Source organism: Dreissena polymorpha, chromosome 4 (genome assembly GCF_020536995.1).
Source record: "Dreissena polymorpha isolate Duluth1 chromosome 4, UMN_Dpol_1.0, whole genome shotgun sequence".
In the NCBI taxonomy this organism is placed as follows: Eukaryota; Metazoa; Mollusca; class Bivalvia; order Myida; family Dreissenidae; genus Dreissena; species Dreissena polymorpha.
The window spans coordinates 5,025,558-5,045,192 of NC_068358.1; the positions used below are offsets into that span (position 1 = coordinate 5,025,558).

General features: G+C 35.8%; 1 protein-coding gene across 2 annotated transcripts; it reads left to right on the forward strand.

Moving 5' to 3' along the window:
• The first annotated feature begins 946 nt into the window (after positions 1-946).
• Positions 947-18,869, forward strand: LOC127878078 (muscle-specific protein 20-like). Of its 2 annotated transcripts, none has more exons than XM_052424491.1 (7): positions 947-1,112; positions 3,218-3,291; positions 8,388-8,468; positions 9,464-9,537; positions 14,607-14,826; positions 16,407-16,497; positions 17,820-18,869. In XM_052424491.1, exons 2-7 carry the CDS (start codon positions 3,241-3,243, stop codon positions 17,909-17,911), a joined length of 609 nt encoding a protein of 202 aa, XP_052280451.1. In that variant the 5' UTR covers positions 947-1,112; positions 3,218-3,240; the 3' UTR covers positions 17,912-18,869. The 2 variants fall into 2 exon arrangements, with proteins under 2 accessions (XP_052280451.1, XP_052280452.1); XM_052424492.1 differs by lacking the exon at positions 947-1,112 and adding an exon at positions 1,537-1,689.
• Positions 18,870-19,635: the final 766 nt, after the last annotated feature.

Below are 19,635 nucleotides of genomic sequence, written 5' to 3' on the forward strand. Positions count from 1 at the left end.
AAATGAGCTCAATATATCAAAGCGTTGCGTAAAAAAAACTCCGGAAAACGGAGAAAATATCGAAGTCAAAGACCCATAACTTCGCCAAAAATAATCAACCGTAACGAAACTCACACTTCATCTGTAGGTAATATACGTTTAATCAGATACAAAAAATAGCCAAATATCTGAAAGCGTTGCGTAAAAAGCTCCGAAAAACGGAATGCCGGACGGACACACGGCCGGACGGACGAACAGTACGTGCGACTGCTATATGCCATCCTACCGGGGCATCAAAATATCATATAAGCCCATAATCCTTACACAAGGCCTTTTATGGGCTTAAATACAGCTACATGGGACTCTTAACGTGATTAAATACGTGCTAGTCTGGCACGGTTTTAACATTCCAAAAACGCTCAGGACGAGGAAATTATTTCGAACCATTGACTGTTGTTTTGAAGTGTTATCAACTTAATCCAAGGAAGTCAAGACGCACTCTTGTCAATGTGAAGTATCGATGAAAGGAAACTACCAATTGAGCGTATAGTCGGCGTATTGTATTATATTCAACCAGAATTATGTGGATTATGCGCCGACCAACGTAGATCCGAAGATTATGTACTGAGGGCGTCGACCCAGTACAAATTATTAATATAAGGACTGGTTAGAATGTCTTATTGCAACAACAACAATACCACTACTTCTTCTACTACTACTTATAATAATAATACTCATCGTTATTTTTATGATTAATATTATTTTTACTATAATTATTACCAATCAAAATACGTCGAATATATGAAATAATTAAGATATTGGAGAATGCGTTGTTTAAGTCTTTGGCATGCAATGACAAGTACAATTTTTTTAATCGTCATTCCATAATTACGTGCATTATGTAATAATATTTCACGTACGTTATCTCCTTATTTATTAAGCATTATTGAGTTCCCTTTAAGCGCCCCATACGTGAATGTTTAAACAAGGATTGTCACTCTTACAGCATTGTCGTTACATGCCGGTTCATAGATAACATCTACCGGTTTGGGACAGTTTTATTTAGTGAACAGCGTACATTAACACGGAACTACTGTTAACATACATTGTTTACAAATAAGGATAACGTGAACGTAAGTATAATTTATGTTTTTTAAATGAATACTTATAAACAAAATAAAATTGTGAGACCGGTTTATTCTCGATTCAAAAATGTGTATCGATTTCACGATTTCTCACCTGTGAATTGTACAGGTAGATTCTGCTATTAATGTCCAGTGCATGTTTCAACAGTACTGTACAAATATGCATGTACAAAAGCTGTTCAACATTAAACATTTCATACTACATGTGTATTGTTTTATGCTTAATATTATATCGTGTATTATACTAACTACACATCCTGATTTATTCAGTTTAAAGCATAACTTAATTTCTAAGCTACTAGCGACAAGCGTGAAATGCCTAAATTCCTTACGTGTTTGTAATACCGCATAAATATAAAGCTACGTCTGTTGTTACACGTCAGATAACATCGTATCGCGAGTTAAAATCTTGAAACGGCTATACATCTTAAGTTTTTAAGTGTCAACGAATGTATTTGCTGTTGAAACTTAAATGTAAACAACGTGATTTCGTCGAAACCTACTCATGTGTGTATACGTACCGGTTTTGGCAAAAAAAGCAAAGAATATAATCAGGAAATAAAAGGTTTGCTATTTGTGCTTCAAATATATTTTAAACATACGTCTATTAAACAAAGACGTTTGTAAATGGTGCATCTTAACTTGGTGAATGAACTTTATAAGAACGAAAATTAAAGCCGCAAGTTAAACGTGTGTTCAATGAAAATATATCGGAATCGAATTTGAAATTTATGTTAATAAGTTACATATTGACTGTTGATTTACGGGCTGTAACCTTAAGGTTAACGCCCATCCGTTCGCAATAAGGATCCAGCGATAACTCAATATGTACTAAAGATATATAGATAACTTGGTGAATGAACTTCTTAAGAACGAAAATTAAAGCCGCAAGTTAAACGTGTGTTCAATGAAATATCGGAATCGAATTTGCGATTAATGTTAATAAGTTCCATATTGACTGTTGATTTACGAACTGTAACCCGTCCGTCCGCAGTAAGGATCCAGCGATAACTCAATATATACTAAAGATATTTTGATTCAACTGAAGATGCTAATGGGCGGCAATTGGATGCTTATTCGCCAACTTTTACTGAAGGTCTAAGCTAGTTCAATGTCATTTCAATAGAACAAAACACAAAAAGTTCGAACAATACAAGATGTCATCATGACACTTACATAAACAATTACATTAAAATTGATGTTCTGCTGTTCTGCATGCATTTTACTTTCTTTGGAGGCCATGCAAAAGTTACTTCGAATAACACTAAATACAGTGGATAATTTTAAAAAAGAACACCGGGGTCCAACCTCTGTCGAATATTAAAAAGACTGATGTGGCCAATGGACATGGAAGACAATTACGAAACGTTTATACATGTACATAAACAGGACTATTTCAAAGAAGCGCACACTTAACTGAAAGGGGTTTTCACTCGTAAGGGTGTTTAGTGTGGCTTTCAATACTGCCAAATACTGTCAGATCCTTGTTTTATGCATATCAACAAGAAAACGTGATTTCAACACAGGCAAATTCATATAATTAACGAACGGTATTGATAACACGTCAATTTTTGACATTTCCACTTTGTGTGCTTTATCGTATCAATACTGAAAACAACCCGGGGATATTTTACTTAGCAACTTAAATGTCATCAAAATACCATATGAAATAAAACATGTCACTTACGATACATCACGACGCGGTTGTCTTGCAAAATCCACTGATTGCGCCGTGGTTATTGACTTCTTGGTTATGATTTATCGTTTGCTGCCATCATTCCACAACAACTCTTATACCATTTCCATAAAGCTCTGACAAAAATCGTATAATTCTACTGTTACAACTACTACTACTGCTACTGCTACTGCTGCTACTACTACTGCTTCAACGATTACTTCTGTTGCTGCTAATACTAATACTGCTGCTGCTGCTTCTGCTACTTCTGCAACTACTAATACTAAAACTACTACTATTGCTACTAGTGTTACTTCTACCACTACTGCTTAAACTGCGACTATTAAGGGATTCATTTAATGATCGCAAATTCGCAATCATTCCAAATTAGCAATTTATGTTTACATATCGTTTTCAGGTGACTGTATCATAAAGCACAAGATGGCCAACAGACCAGTTGGATACGGACTCACGTCTGAAGTTCACAGAAGGGTGAGGGTCCCAGTAAACATTACCTTTGAGCCGCTCTCTGGGAAAACGGGTTTTAATGCCCATGCTTTGAATCCCATTTTCTAGTAAATATTGCCTTTGTCCGTATTCACAAAATACTTAGAATTATGTAAAGTAACAGTCTTTTGTCCGTATAATTCCATAAGTCGTTTATTTCCCTTTCAATTTTAAATGTTTAAATGCTTAATGTTTGTTTGTTGAATGTTGCTGGAGATGGTTCGTATTTCACTATTGTTAAGTCATAAAATATGGACTTAAGATAGATCAGCGTAGTTAAAGACATGATTCTGTTATAGATTTGTGAATACCAGCAAAAGGCATTGGTATCCATTCGTGTATTTTTTTTCATGTTGAAAATCAAGGAATAATTATTCAGAACATTCAAAAGTTTCCAGGGATTTTTATAACGTATTGATTTATTGAGTTGTTTACGCAACTTTAACTACAATGGTACAAACGCTTCTAGAAAGTACATGGATCTTTATGTCACATTAACAAGTTTTTCAAGAAAACGGGGCATTCGGTAAAGCGTGAACGTCAGCTTTGAATTTCGTACCAATAGTTTGATATGATCGCTTTATCGCTTAAATCAATTGCAGAGAATCAATTCGTATACTGTTGTCAGGCAATATACCAGGAGAGCCCCATATAAAGCAGTCGGGGAACGATCATGTTATCACTGCCTTTTATTTTCGATTTAATTTATATATCATTAAGCTATCTGTAGTTGAATTTTCTATTTTTCGTATTAATATGCGATCGAACAAAACATCCAAAGAAATATAAGCACCATTCATAATTATGATAAGGCTTAAACATATTAAAAACACATCAATCAATAGAATTTTTAATGTGTTTTAATTGAGTGCTGAATATGTGTTCGTGTAAATCAATGGTTTGTTCAAGTCTAAATTAACATAACGACCACATTTATTTATCTATTTAATTTCCGCTTTAAGTTAATACTTTGCTCGTCGTAGCATGTCAAGCAGGAAGTGAATGAAGATGCTATCGCTGTGTCATTTGAAAAACATCTTGATCATTACCACAGTGGTTCTCAAGATAACGACAGTCAGCAAGCAAGGCATAATTGATACCAAATACTTATTTCCTGAATATTTACTTGTTTGTTTTTTGTAAATCTTTAAAGAGTTTTACCAGCAGTTAAAGAGGCATTTAAAAATGTAGATAACTTTTTATGTCGCGCCGGGACTTGACATCACTATTGCTGTATTTCTAAAGAAACAAACATCAGAGTGTCGTTTTTCTCAAAACAGACCATCATACAAGTATAATCGACATCAATACAATTTCCATTCTTTTTTAGCGAGGCTTTTTTCGGAGAAAACCCGAGCTATTGTCATAGCCAGCTCGTCGTCCACCGTTCGACGTCCGCCGGCCGCCGTAGGCGTCGTGCTAAAACCTTAACATTGTCCATAACTTTTTAAATATTGAAGATAGCACCTTGAGATTTGGCATGCATGTGTATCTCATGGACCTGCACATTTTGAGTGGTAAAATTTCAAGGTGAACATCATCCTTCAAGGTCTAGGGTGCAAAAAACAAAGTCAATGGAAGTAATAAGCTTTAAAAGGACATAGTTATCTGACCTGCCCACATATATATTTTTGTTAAATAAATCAAAGCGACGCAGTAGGCGGCATTGTGTTTCTGACAAACACATTGTGGTAAAAGGTCAAGGTCAAGGTAATCCTTTACGGTCTACGGTAAAAAATACAGCTTTAAGGGAAGTAATAAGCTTTAAAAAGGGAGAAAATTATTCAATATTGAACATAGCCACTTTATATATTTGGCATGCATGTGTATCTCATGGAGCTGCACATTTTGAGTGGTGAATCTACAGTCACGGTAGTGGCTTTTAATTATTTGCTACTAAAAATAGAGATTTGTTACAGAGAATTATTTTCAAGGGAAGTTATTTATATAATTATAAATCTCATATTATATATATCCTTACCAAGAATTGAAGTTCTTTTCACAGTTACTGTACAGATTTATTATTTTAATTATTTATAACCCAAATGATTGCTTTGTCAAAGTTTTTTTTTAAATGATATAATTATAATTTCTTTGATGTTCATTACATACCTGTGGACTTATGTCCATAGATACATGATCAACTCTGGCTATGATCTCTTTTAAACCATAGGCCTTGGTTGTCAGTGATGTCTGACATGGTCATAATTGACTGTGAGACCCTCCCCACCCCCCACCCCCCACCCTGGTTGGAGTGGACAAAATTCAAGGGAAGTCATAACCTTTAAAGGGAGATGATTTCTATACCTGTCAAATGATAAATAGAAATTTTATTTCAATGCGGCGCAGTAGGGGGTATTGTGTTTCTGACAAACACATCTCTTGTTGGGTCACTAGGTCAAAGGTCAAGGTCAATGCTTTCGCAGCCGAGCGTGGCACCCGTTATGCGGTGCTCTTGTTTAAATAGACCGAGTCGTGTTTTAATTACGTACATAAGCGCCGTAATACCAAATTCTGTGAATAATATTTTAATGTGTAGCGTAAAGAGCTAGTTATGCTATTTATTATTTTTAGCTCATCTATTTTTTGAAAAAAAATTATGAGCTATTGTCATCACCTTGGCGTCGGCGTCGGCGTCCGGTTAAGTTTTGCGTTTAGGTCCACTTTTCTCAGAAAGTATCAATGCAATTGCATTCAAACTTGGTACACTTACTTACTATCATGAGGGGACTGGACAGGCAAAGTTAGATAACTCTGGCGTGCATTTTGACTGAAATATGTGCCCTTTTTATACTTAGAAAATTGACAATTTTGGTTAAGTTTTGCGTTTAGGTCCACTTTTTTCAGAAAGTATCAATGCTATTGCATTCAAACTTGGTACACTTACTTACTATCATGAGGGGACTGTGCAGGCAAAGTAATGTAACTCTGACTGGCATTTTGACAGAATTATGTGCCCTTTTTATACTTAGAAAATTGAAAACTTTGGTTAAGTTTTGTGTTTAGGTCCATTTTATTCCTTAAGTATCAAAGCTATTGCTTTCGTACTTGCAACACTTACTAACTAACATAAGGGGACTGTGCAGGCAAAGTAATGTAACTCTGACTGGCATTTTGACAGAATTATGTGCCCTTTTTATACTTAGAAAATTGAAAACTTTGGTTAAGTTTTGTGTTTAGGTCCATTTTATTCCTTAAGTATCAAAGCTATTGCTTTCGTACTTGCAACACTTACTAACTAACATAAGGGGACTGTGCAGGCAAAGTAATGTAACTCTGACTGGCATTTTGACAGAATTATGTGCCCTTTTTATACTTAGAAAATAGAAAATTTTGTTAAGTTTTGTGTTTAGGTCCACTTTATTCCTACAGTATCAAAGCTATTGCTTTCATACTTGCAACACTTATTAACTATCATAAGGGGACTGTGCAGGCAAAGTTATGTAACTCTGACTGGCATTTGGACGGAATTATGGGCCCTTTATACTTAGAAAATTGAAAATTTGGTTAAGTTTTGTGTTTTGGTCCACTTTACCCCTAAATTATCATAGATATTGCTTTCATACTTGGAACACTCGCAAACTATCATAAGGGTACAGTAAAAGGATAAGTTGCATAACTCTGGATGTCATTTTTATGGAATTATGGCCCTTTTTTGACTTAGTAACTTTGAATATATGGTTAAATTTTGTGTTTCGATCCACTTTACTTCTAAAGTATCAAGGCTATTGCTTCCAAACTTCAAATACTTTCATGCTATCATGAGGTTACTGTACCTGGCAAGTTGAATTTTACCTTGACCTTTGAATGACCTTGACTCTCAAGATCAAATTATTAAATTTTGCTAAAATTGCCATAACTTCTTTATTTATGATTAGATTTGATTAATACTTTGACAAAACTACTCTTTCCTGACATACCACAATAGACTCCACCCAAACCCTCCCCCGTGCCCCCCCTCCCCCCCGAATACCCCCCCCTCCTTTTTTTTTTTTTTTTTTAAGATCATCTCACAAATTACCACCACACCCTCACACTATACCCCCCCTCCACCTCCCCCCCCACCTCACCCCCCCCATTTTTTTTTTAAGATCATCTCACAAATTACCACCACACCCTCACACTATACCCCCCCCCCTCCACCTCCCCCCCCCACCTCACCCCCTCCCCATTTTTTTTTTTTTAAGATCATCTCACAAATTACCACCACACCCTTACACTATACCCCCCCCCACCTCACCCCCCCCCCAAATTATTTTTTTTGAAACTTAAAAAACACAAATATTTATTTTTATTATTTTATGTTTGAAATACCGTCCAACCATCGCACCAAAGAATCCCCCCCACCCTCCCCCCCCCACCCCCCCCACCCCCCCCCCCCACCCTCCCCCCCCGGATTTTTTTTTTCATTTTTTTCACATTTTTGGAAGATAATGTAATAAATGTCCACACCCCCACACTATACACCCCTCTTCACTCCACCCCTCCCTCCTTTGTGATTGAAAATGAGAGTCCCTTCACCTTTAAAAAGAAAATAGATGAGCGGTCTGCACCCGCAAGGCGGTGCTCTTGTTTAAAGTTTACATCACATACGGATGGTATTTCTTCCTTTTACTTTATAAACAGCGCAACCAGTTAAGATGAGTGCCTTTGAATTACAATTAGCATTTATCACACAAACAGATAAACAATAAAACGTTAGTTTAATGGACATAGACAATATTCAATTTTACTTTAAATTTATGAGAAAAAAAAGGAACGCGCTGTGTGAAAACAGGGTTTATGCATTTACGTAATGCCTCGTCCTAGATTTGTCTGTGCAGTGCACACAGGCATATCAGGGAATCCACTTTCCGCTTTAAGTGGATTTTCGCTTAGAAGAAACTTCAAACGGAAAATTCCATAAAAGCGTACAGAGTCGTCCCTGATTAGCAGACTGCATCGGCTAATCGGAGATGGTACATGCAGTAAGCCCCGTTTTCCGAGAACGAGGCTCATTATTTTGTTTTCTTTACTAACAAACCAGTTTTCGACCCGAATTTGTCTTGAAAAAAACAATCATTGAACTGGTCTACTTTCAGATCAACCTGAAGTACAGCCTGGAGTTGGAGCAGGAGGCGAGGCAGTGGATCGAGGAGGTGCTGGGAAAGCCTCTCGTGGCGGTAAGATGCGCTCACTTAGATGATGCACATGAAATGACATAAAGCTCTGGAAAAACTGGGCTTTATGAAGGCCGCACAGGGTAATCAGGGACGACACTTTCCGCTTTTGTTGAATTTTTCGGTCAAAGGAAGTCTCTTCGAAACGAAAATCCAGTCTAGGCGGAAATTGTCGTTGCTGATTTATCTGGGACGACACTTTATGCACATGCATTAAGTCCTCTTTTCCCAGAGCGAGCTAAATTAGAATTCACTCATCTTTCATCCTGTAAAGATTATTTTTAATGGGTGTATGGTATCAATCGTCGAGACACATGAAATCCGCACAAGCACACTGATTAGGGTTTACTAGTGAAAATATTGTCATTGCTAGTCAAAACTGTAAGGTCAGCAAATTTGTTTTCGCATGGAAAATGATAGTTACATTAATTTTTTTGGGGGAGGGGGGGGGGGGGGGGAGCAGGTGGGTATATCTCCGCGTACTTTAGTAAACAATAAATGCAAATATATGGGGTTACGGGTTCAACTTTTGATATAAAGGGTAGATCGTTAAATTTACACGCAAGATGCAAATGAAAACACAATACAGCTTAACAATGTGTTGAAAATATTTTCGTCATAATAACCACTACTAGTTTACGATTTAATAATTTGTATTCGAATACAACAATGACATGTTAGACTGTTCTATTATATAAGACTCCACGTGAACATATGAGTCGCGTTCTGAGAAAACTGGGCTTAATGCATGTGCGTAAAGTGTCGTCCCAGATTAGCCTGTGCAGTCCGCACAGGCTAATCAGGGACGACACCTTCCGCCTAAATTGGATTTTTGCTAAGAAAAGACTTCATTTAAACGAAAAATGTCATAAAAGCGGAAAGTGTCGTCCCTTATTAGCCTGTGCGGACTGCACAGGCTAATCTGGGACGACACTTTACGCACATGCGTTATGCCCAGTTTTCTCAGAACGCGACTGATTTTATTATGTCTGTTCCAGGGTGCAGATCCACACACGCCGCTGGGCGAGGAACGCTTTCAGGCGGCATTGAAAGACGGGGTATTATTGTGCGAGTAAGTAGGCCGTATATGCTGGGTTTGTTGTATATATCACACATAGCTTTTATGTGCATGTAAATGTTATCATTATAATGTGTAATCTAAATGCAAAGCGCAGCTTAACCAACCATTTATATAAGCGGCATCGAAACAGGACTTTTTCTAGCACATCTTGGTCACTGTTTGATTGAATTACTTGTTCTTGTTTTAATTATCTTTTCAAATGAAATACTGCAATAACTGAAATTAGACCCGGTGATTTACGAATTAAAGCGGAATGAATAAAAAAAAAAGCAGTTTTGTTAGAGATGAGAAGTTTTACTTTCATTCATTAGATTCGTTTTTCTATTAGCATGTACACACTGTAAGTGTTATGTAAATTTGTCCAGGATGATATTATTTTGTGCATTTCGTATGTTGTTCTCTTTAAAATTAGTTTACAGTTTTTTTTATTAAAGCATTCAAATACTTTGTTAAATAGTATTACTTAGTATAAAAAATATCGTTAACTAAAATTTCAATGTGATTCAATTAAAGAAAACATGGTTTACATGTGAATCAATGAAATATAAAAAGAAATGCTGATTAATCAGTTATTCAGGTGTGTTTGAAATTGGCAGTCAATCCTCTGGTTAGTTAAGACAGCTTTAAACACGTGGAACGAATGCATTTAACCAGTAGTTCTACCCACGTGGAATAAGTCCGTGTTTGTATACAAACGTAGATAACAGGCATTGTGACTTCCAATTGATAACCTATACAGCTCTATTCATGTTCTGAAGTGAATACATCGTTTAATTGGAAATAAGACTGGTATTTTTTTAATTCACTCGGTCGTTTTGCAGCAATGTGACTGTCTTGAGTAAATTACCAGATTGTATTTGAGTTTACTTTCATTTGAAACCGATACGTTTGAACATCGAATCAATTTACATAGATTATCTGGTCAAGTCATCTCAAGTTTCCTTTTTTTGTTCACATGTAAATGGATACAGATTAATTTTGTAGTAAAACAAGTATTTATAAGTGTGTTCTTTTGTGAGGGTTTCTGACATCTCATTTTAAAACATTGGTTCATGGGAGGGATAAATTTCGTTAAAACTTTTGATTTGGTTTTTCTTCATTCAATGTTGTACAATATGGTAAAACTATATATCATTTTAAAGGTAAAGACGGATTGCATAACATAAACACATTTTTGACATTCAATATTTTTTTGCTTTATTCATATTTTTGTTTAAAACCAATACATTTGTACACTAATTTACAAAATCTCAATCTAAAGTTAGGAAGGATATGCACTACCGTAAGTTGAATAAATACAAAGCTATATACATATACAAGGTCAAGTTAGCAACATTTCACAGAAAATTATTGTCAGAAACAACAAATGAGTTATTATTCAACTGCATTTTTTGGATAATTTTCCTAAACAAAATTATAAAAATAACTAAACTGAACTACTTTTTATAAATCCAGGTATGGTGGATAATAAGAGTCACCATTCTATTTCAAGGGCTTAACAATTTTGCTATAACCAAATGGAAAATTTTAAACCATCTCAAATTGAAAGAAATTGCAGACGACATATAAAATTGTAAATAAATATAAAGAAATAGGTTTGGCTGGGTAGAAATCATTGTGATAAAAGGAGATATTGCTCATCAATAACAAGATTTTATGAGTTTTGTGCAGACGACTCTAGAAATCATAGTTTAACATAGAAATACACAGCTAGGTATCATGGTTTTTTCTTTCTTCCTTCCTGAACAACTACTGTCCTTGTACCGTTTTGATTAATGTGTTCCTTTTGGCAAACTGAATCTTTTTATACATTTGTATATCGATTCCTTCTACCCATTTTGAAAGCATGGCACTCGCTGTGGTCCGTAGAAAAAAACGTGCATTACAAATCGGTCGAAATCACGTGAAGTAGTAAGAAAACCTGGTATGTGTATACACATACCTGAGAAAACACATCGTTATTTTGACAGTTGGTTGCGACTATTAAAACAACTGTTAACATTAATCAGGAAGAGATCGCGCTTAATAACAGAAATGATCACACAGAGACATAATCACTAACCCCATTTCAAATATTTTCCAGCTGAAAATTTTCCACACACGTCTTTTTTTGTGTATTTGTATTGTTTTTCTGGAGCCGAAGTGCATCTCACATAATATCCATCCGACTTCCGTTGTTTTCACTTTCGTTATTAAAAACTTCGTTTAAACAAAATATTTTTACATTTAGGTTGTTGAAGCGAATTGTGTGATTCGACAACAATTGAAAACATTGGCGAAATGCTTCTTACAAAGTTATTTTTTTTTGAGTGTTTATGAGGTCTGATCATGCAGTTTGCACACATCAACGGAAAGATTACAATCCAATGCATTTGTCATCGTCAACCGTTTGGAATGTCAATTAGGCGATGAGTGAGTTTTTAGCATGTTTCTTTCAATTTTATTAATCTAAAAATAGCTGCCCCCATCGTCATGAAATGACATGTGTTCGAGTTTTGATATTTCTAGATATGTATTTTTTTTTACTATTTAAGCGTAACTTGCCCTCATCAATGTCGATATCATTAACTAGTTATATAATTTTCCGCCGAAATACGTTGAATAAACATCATTCAGATTTTTGAAAATAATGTCTATTTTTGTGTTAAAATCGCTTTGTATTTTGATTGATTTTGTCGATGGTATGAGATTTTGCTGCACAAAATTGGTAGCAGTTTGAAGGTAAACCATCCTTTTAAGCAAATATGTAAACATTTTCAATGCGGCACTCTTCGTTTAGTCAAATTTGAGTTCAATGCTAGGGGTCCCACATTTTTCAAAGTGAAGCCTCTACATGAACCATAAAACCGTAATTGAATCAAGAATTGTTTAACTGTTGAAATAGCTAAAATGGTTATTTTCATATAGAGTGTTATTGGCAAATGTTTTCATTAAGTTTAACCCCACGACGAAATATGCGCTAAATATCTTACGATATACTGAAAACAGTATTATAGGACTAAAAAAGAATCGTAAGTAGACATCTATGAAGACTATGAAGTATCAATGAACCACCGACAATTTTCCCACACAATATATGGTGTATACATAAGTTACCACTTTTGTCAATTACTGTGAATACAGCAGTTCGGCTTTCATTACAATGACTGAATCAGAGCGTAAAGTTTGACCGTGCCACACACATTTTATGGGATGAACTTTATTGTACACAAGCTGACCCACCGTTGTATGGAACGTATGTCTTTATATTGTTTGAAGTATCGAGTCGGTTATAACTCCGCTACCGGTTTAACTATACTAAAGGTACTTGTGTACAGTTTGGCCAAACGGCAATTTTCTAAATAATACAATGGATTAAAAAAATGTATGCATTATATTCAGCAGTGTCCGCTCTCTAATTCAAATAGTTTTCATCCGATCTTCACCAAACTTGGTCAGAAGTTGTGTCTAGACAATATCTAGGTCAAGTTCGAATATGGGTCATGCTGGGTCAAAAACTAGGTCACGGGGTCACTTAGTGCATTTCAAGGATTAAGCATGGTGTCCGCTCTCTAATTGAAGTAGTTTTCACCCGATTTTCACCAAATTTGGTCAGAAGTTGAGTCTAGATGATATGTAGGTCAAGTTTAAATATGGGTCATGCCGGGTCAAAAACTAGGTCACGAGGTCACTTAGTGCGTTTCAAGCATTTAGCAAGGTGTCCGCTCTCTAATTGAAGTAGTTTTCATCCGATCTTCACCTAATTTGGTCAGAAGTTTTGTCTAGATGATATGTAGGTCAAGTTCGAATATGGGTCATGCCGGGTTAAAAACGAGGTCACGAGGTTACTTAGTGCATTTCAAGCATTAAGCATGGTGTCCGCTCTCTAATTGAAGTAGTTTTCATCCGATCTTCACCTAATTTGGTCAGAAGTTGTGTCTAGATGATATGTAGGTCAAGTTCAAATATGGGTCATGCAGGATCAAAAACGAGGTCATGAGGTCACTTAGTGCATTTCAAGCATTAAGCATGATGTCCGCTCTCTAATTGAAGTAGTTTTCATCCGATCTTCACCTAATTTGGTCAGAAGTTTTGTCTAGATGATATGTAGGTCAAGTTCGAATATGGGTCATGCCGGGTTAAAAACGAGGTCACGAGGTTACTTAGTGCATTTCAAGCATTTAGCATGGTGTCCGCTCTCTAATTGAAGTAGTTTTCATCCGATCTTCACCTAATTTGGCCATCAGTTGTGTCTAGATGATATGTAGGTCAAGTTCAAATATGGGTCCTGCTGGGTCAAAAACGAGGTCACGATGTCACTTAGTGCATTTCAAGCATTTAGCATGGTGTCCGCTCTCTAATTGAAGTAGTTTTCATCTGATCTTTACCGAATTTAGTCAGATATACGTCTTAATGATATCTAGGTCAAGTTCAAATATGGGTCATGCCGGGTCAATAACAAGGTCTCGATGTCACTTAGTGCATTTCAAGCATTTAGCATGGTGTCCAAAACCTTCGAACGGGCGTATCTTGTGACAGTTTGGCACTCTTGTTTGATTTGCATTTATCCTTGTCCACACGTTCGTTTTTTGGGGCATATGTCAAATCAGTGTTTCTGACACATTTCTAATATATGTTATCTTCTTCCTTGTTATTATTTGTTCCCAGTATTCCAAAGGTACAGTTTCGATCGTAAAATTAAATTAAAACATAAAAAATACAAAAATCTGTTAACAAGTCTCATCTGTGGCTTAAACAATTTATACCGTTATAAGAAAATATTTTCGTACAAATCATACGTTAATAATAGCTTCGTTGTCCCATGCTTTTACGTCGAATTTTCTAACTTAGTGGCTAATGTGCTGCATTTTTTTTTAATTTAAAAATACCGAGGGTCTAGTGATCTCTCCCCTTCGAGTGTGTGGTATGATACAAACAAATCCAATATATGGTGGGAGATGCCACTTTTAGAGGCCAGGCATAAATCAAACAATGCTTTAAGTTAATTTCATTAAATAAGCATTATTCCATTGTCAATTGTGTTGTTTCTTATAAATCGTTTGTTGACGATACCTTTGCAGGTTAATAAACACATTGAAACCCGGATCCGTGAAGAAAATTCACCGGGTAGAATCCGGCAGCTTCAAGCAGTTTCGAGACATGGAGAACATTGATAACTTTCTGAAGGCTATCGAGAGCTACGGCGTGGCGGTCACGGACAAGTTTGGCACGGCGAACCTCACCGACCGCAACAACGGCATGGCAATCGTTTTAAATTGTATCCACGCTGTGGGCCGGTCGGTAAGTGTTTTACCTCGATCTAGGAAAACCGGACTTAATAAAGTGATTTTTTTTGCCCAATTGGGAAAAGTACCGGTACCGGCCTAATTGGGAAAATTGTGCGCGAAAAACCCCGCAATTGGGAAAATTCGCGTCGTCAAGTCTTCATATTGGAAAATTTGTGTATTTGATTTTTTTGCTCCCAAATACTTTTAAATTGATAACTAAGTGTTGTCAAGTTGTCAATATTATATTTACTTAGGTTCAAGCCATAGAGCTGCATAGGGAAACTAACTATATGTAAAAAAATTTTTTTTTAGAAACCATCAATTCGGATTTTTTTACAGCGATTGGGAAATTTGTAGTTTTCTCCTAATTGGGAAAGTGCTGTGCGGTTTGCACAGGGACCGAAATTCAGGGTCGGCAATTTCCGCTTGTATGGAGTGTTTCGTTTGAAGGAAATGTTTTCTAAACGTATACCCAGTCACGGCGAAAAGTGTTGTCCCCGATTAGCCTGGGCGGACTGCACATGTTCATCTGGGACGACACTTTACGTACGTGCATTAAGCCTGGGTTTTCCACAGACCGGGTTATAAATAGACACATTTCATTCACACCCATTGTATTGTTTTTACAATGTCTTGATGATGGATTGGTAAGCTAATGCAACACGCGATCAGTTTGTGCAACGAACCCCGAGCAACGTTAATTTTTACGTGTACCTCAAGTACCATGATTTCTATGTATAAATAACATCGTGTTTTATGTGATATGGTTTGAATATTTACTTGATGTAGTTGGTTCAAGTGTAACAGTCGTTGTCTGATCGCGAAAGTATAAAACCATATTCAAACCCCGAGTGGTTCGAGTGTCAACTGAGATGTCATATCTGTAGATTTCATATCATTTAAGTCCATGTAGTTTCATAGACGCAAATCTGTGATCTAGCGGTGGTAATAATCGAGCCAGAAAGTGTCGCAGGTTTTGACCGCTTCTACAAGATATCAATTCTTCCGCTGCGATATTTCGTATCCTGGCTTTCTACAGTATTTTCAAAGGGTAAAAAACTCGTTCGAAATTATATTCAGCATTTCACAGTTCTCTCTTAAAATACCGTAATGACAGTAATGTTTTAATCGCTGACCGTGAAAATAGCTCGGTTTATGTGTGTAATACAATGAGAACGCACTGTAGTGGATAAGTATTTTTACGCTGGGTAAAATATTGCATTTGTTTGATATGGAATGAATTCATTTTCAACCTTATTGAAAAAATAGCATTAGCATTATCCGCTAATTCCATTCATCCAATACTACAATATTTTAGCCTCGGTCTGTAAAACTGGACTTAATGCTCGTTCGAAAGTGTCGTCCCTGATAAGCCTTTGCGGACACTAAACTGGATTTTTCTAGAGGAGCCATCAATTAAAAGAAGAATACCATAAAATCACGGGCGAACCTGGGACGACACTACGCACAAGCTTTAAACCCAGTTTTGTCAGAACGCAAACAATGAATTACTATGTTTTGCTGTACCCATTAAATTGAAAATGTTCGCTTTCTGGTATGAATAATTCCTCATCTGGGATGTTTCTATTACAGGCCCAGAAGAACGGCTTCTCCGGTCCCACACTCGGTCCCAAGGAATCAAAACACAATCCTAGAAACTTCGACCAGGAAACTTTGCAAGCAGGTAATCTACATAATTATTGGTTTATTTTCGCCGTAAAACGCCATGATATTTAGTTGTCATGAATAAGGAATTGCCATTTCTGTGCTGACACAACATATCGAGAACAAATATTTTCCATGTTTTGATAAAGGCGTAAAGCAAAAACGATAACAAAAATAATAGTCAAAGCACGTTTTATTTATTATCATACTGATCTTATTAAAGTGTGCCATGTATAATGTACATGTATGTACTAATCATACTAATGTGCGGTTTATATTTAGACAATTATATTTAATGCAGTCTGCACAGACCAATTAGACACGAAACTTTCCGCTTTAAGTAATTTTTCGTTTAAAGGAAGTGTTTTCTAAACGAAAATTCAGTTTAGGCAGAAAGTGTTGTCGCCGATGAGCTTGTGTAGACTGCACGTGCTAATCTAGGACGACATATTCGCACATGCATTAAACCGCAATTGACAAACAAATAAAAGTTCTAAAATACCTATTTTTTTACAATTATTAGTTTATATTGATTAAAATATCACGACTGGTATATTATATTACTTGAAAAAAGTCATTCGGTAATAAAATTTCGCGATGTGAAAACGAAAATTAACATCGAAAATAGGTGACATAAAGTTACACACACAATAAATAACGCAAGTAGATTGATCGTTTTATATATATATAATATATACAATTCACTACGCATGCACAATTTGCATTCCTGGGTTTACCACGTGACGATGATGATCAATCTACTTGCGTTATTTATAGTTAACTGGTAGTTACCTGGTACATGTACCCAGTAAAATTTATTACCGAATACAATGAAAATATGAAAACTTAACAACTTTTTTCAAGTTATGCAATATACCGGTCGTGATATTTTAATCAATATAATTATAAACTAATAATTGTAAAAAAACACGGTATTTTAGAACTGTTCTTTTTTCGTCAATCGCGTTTGACGGTCCCTTTAAGCCCGGTTTTCCCAGAGCGCGGCTCATTGATGCTTGAAAAGGATGTGAACATAAACTTAACGTTCGTTTAGTCGAAGACATATTTAGTTATTTATTTCGTTAAGGGATATTATAAGCAAAATACGGCTAGATTTTACGCTGGAAACGCATCTTTGTTGTTTGGAGACATGGCACAAGGCTGTTTTACACCGCTGATCTTTTAATCTGACCGGTTCACGAACCCAATCTGTCGGTTCCTGGTTTAATTTCCAACTGTCTTTAGAGAGTCACCTTCGTAACATCAGGTCAGTTGGGTATTTGTGCTTAAAACAGGTGGGGTAAAATATTAGGTTAAAATGTGGTCCCTGTGTGTTTGTAGGTCAGACGTTGATAGGGCTTCAATACGGATATACGCAGGGCGCCAGTCAGAAAGGGATGAACTTCGGGAAGACCCGCTCAATAACTGACTGATTAGAACAACTATTTTTATTAAAAAAATATTTTTAATATACCAATTCCACCATGACATTGCTATGATGAAAACCGGATGTAAGCGGCAACTTTCTGCGTTATGTTAAATTGACTTCGGGTTATGTGGACAGGGTTAAATATTTTGTTATTGATGTTGTCCGATGACACGGTTTAATAAGATTGCTTGATTGAAATACTAGTACATTTTAGATATCTTACACATAGTCAACAGTGTCTATTAAATTATACCTGATGATATTATTGTGTGCTCATTTGCCTTTGGTTTTTGACAGTAAGAAAGTTTGTAGGTCAAAAGGTGGCACGTTTCGGTGTATGTTAGATTGACGCTATGCAAATCTTATTTCTGACTTTCAGTTGATTGCAATATTGCTTTTGTTCCTGCTTTTGTCTTTGTTATATATTTAATAGTTGATCAATATTCTGTTTAGACAGGCGAGATACTACCGAAATGCCTTCCTAAACTGTTAGAATGTACCAAAGAATTAAGTTTAATATTCATTCATCTGTCGCTCAAATACATTTGTATCATGTAAAATAACGGCTCTATTGTATATTTAAAACTATACAGAGATACGTATGGGAAATCTCATTAAAAAATTGACTTTATTACAAACAGATGAATCTCTCTTTTTTAATATTTAATGTCTCACCGCTTCATCTTTGTCACTTTTCAAGTTATACCCACGAATGGTGCATGTATAATATATATATAGTTCATACATATATTATAACCATGTTTGTTATTTGTAAAAGCTTTTATATGTCTTTGTTGATTAATTGTTTGTAGATTTTTGTATAAGATGAATGTTACAGCGTCACCAATATTTTGTATCCCCTACCATTACTGTTTGGCTACATTTATTTGTGTTCGTAGTTTTTAATCCTTCAAACAGTGTTTTTAATCGGTCATTATGATGTTCAATAAATATTATTCTTGCTTGCTTGTGTGATTACTATTTTCATAAGTTCTTTTTATATGGACGATTTTACTTGAGCAGGGGAATATCATTATAAAAAAGTATGTGTTCTTGATAGCAATAAGAACAATTTCAACGTTATATTTGGTCTGGTAATATTGATTTCACGAGATACTTAATGCTCGTTGTTTTTTTTTTGTTTTTTTTTGGGGGGGGGGGGGAAACAATGTATGCCATTTGAATTTCCCGCTACGATATCCGAACATTTACGAGCGAACGCGAAATTGGCTTCGGGCAGCGTCGGAAGCATGACGTAGTTCTCATACATAAAATCATTATGGTATTGATTAGGGATCACACGGGTCAAACATATTCTTCGGGTCGGGTCGGCGGGTCAAAATTTTAATACCCAAGAAAATTCGGCTCGGGTCAGATAATACATAAGTTAATTAAAATAGAACTACTTTAGTTTTCATAGGATGTTAAGCGTCTTAAATATTCAACTGTTTGTCAAGTATATTGTTTAGAATATTATACTTTTTATTTGTCTGATTTATTTAATTATGAACGAAATACCGAACTGCACATAGTTTTACACAACGTTCTTGACCTTAATCAGCAAATGTTAGTATTACTTGGAATAGCAATAAACAACTTGCGTGTATAAGAAAAACAACCCATCAAGCAACCATTAAGCTTCTCTTTTTTGAGAGGAGAAGCCAAAGTAACTTTCACTGGAAGCTCTAACTGCCTTTTCTACTTTGAAGTCGATATATTGTATTATAC

Bases quoted from the DNA above. Each gene is read 5' to 3' on its own strand.
- LOC127878078 (XM_052424491.1), top strand. From the start codon at position 3,241: ATGGCCAACAGACCAGTTGGATACGGACTCACGTCTGAAGTTCACAGA. The intron at 14,827-16,406 runs GTAAGTGTTTTA...TTTCTATTACAG, and splicing joins TCCACGCTGTGGGCCGGTCG to GCCCAGAAGAACGGCTTCTC. The intron at 16,498-17,819 runs GTAATCTACATA...GTGTGTTTGTAG, and splicing joins CCAGGAAACTTTGCAAGCAG to GTCAGACGTTGATAGGGCTT.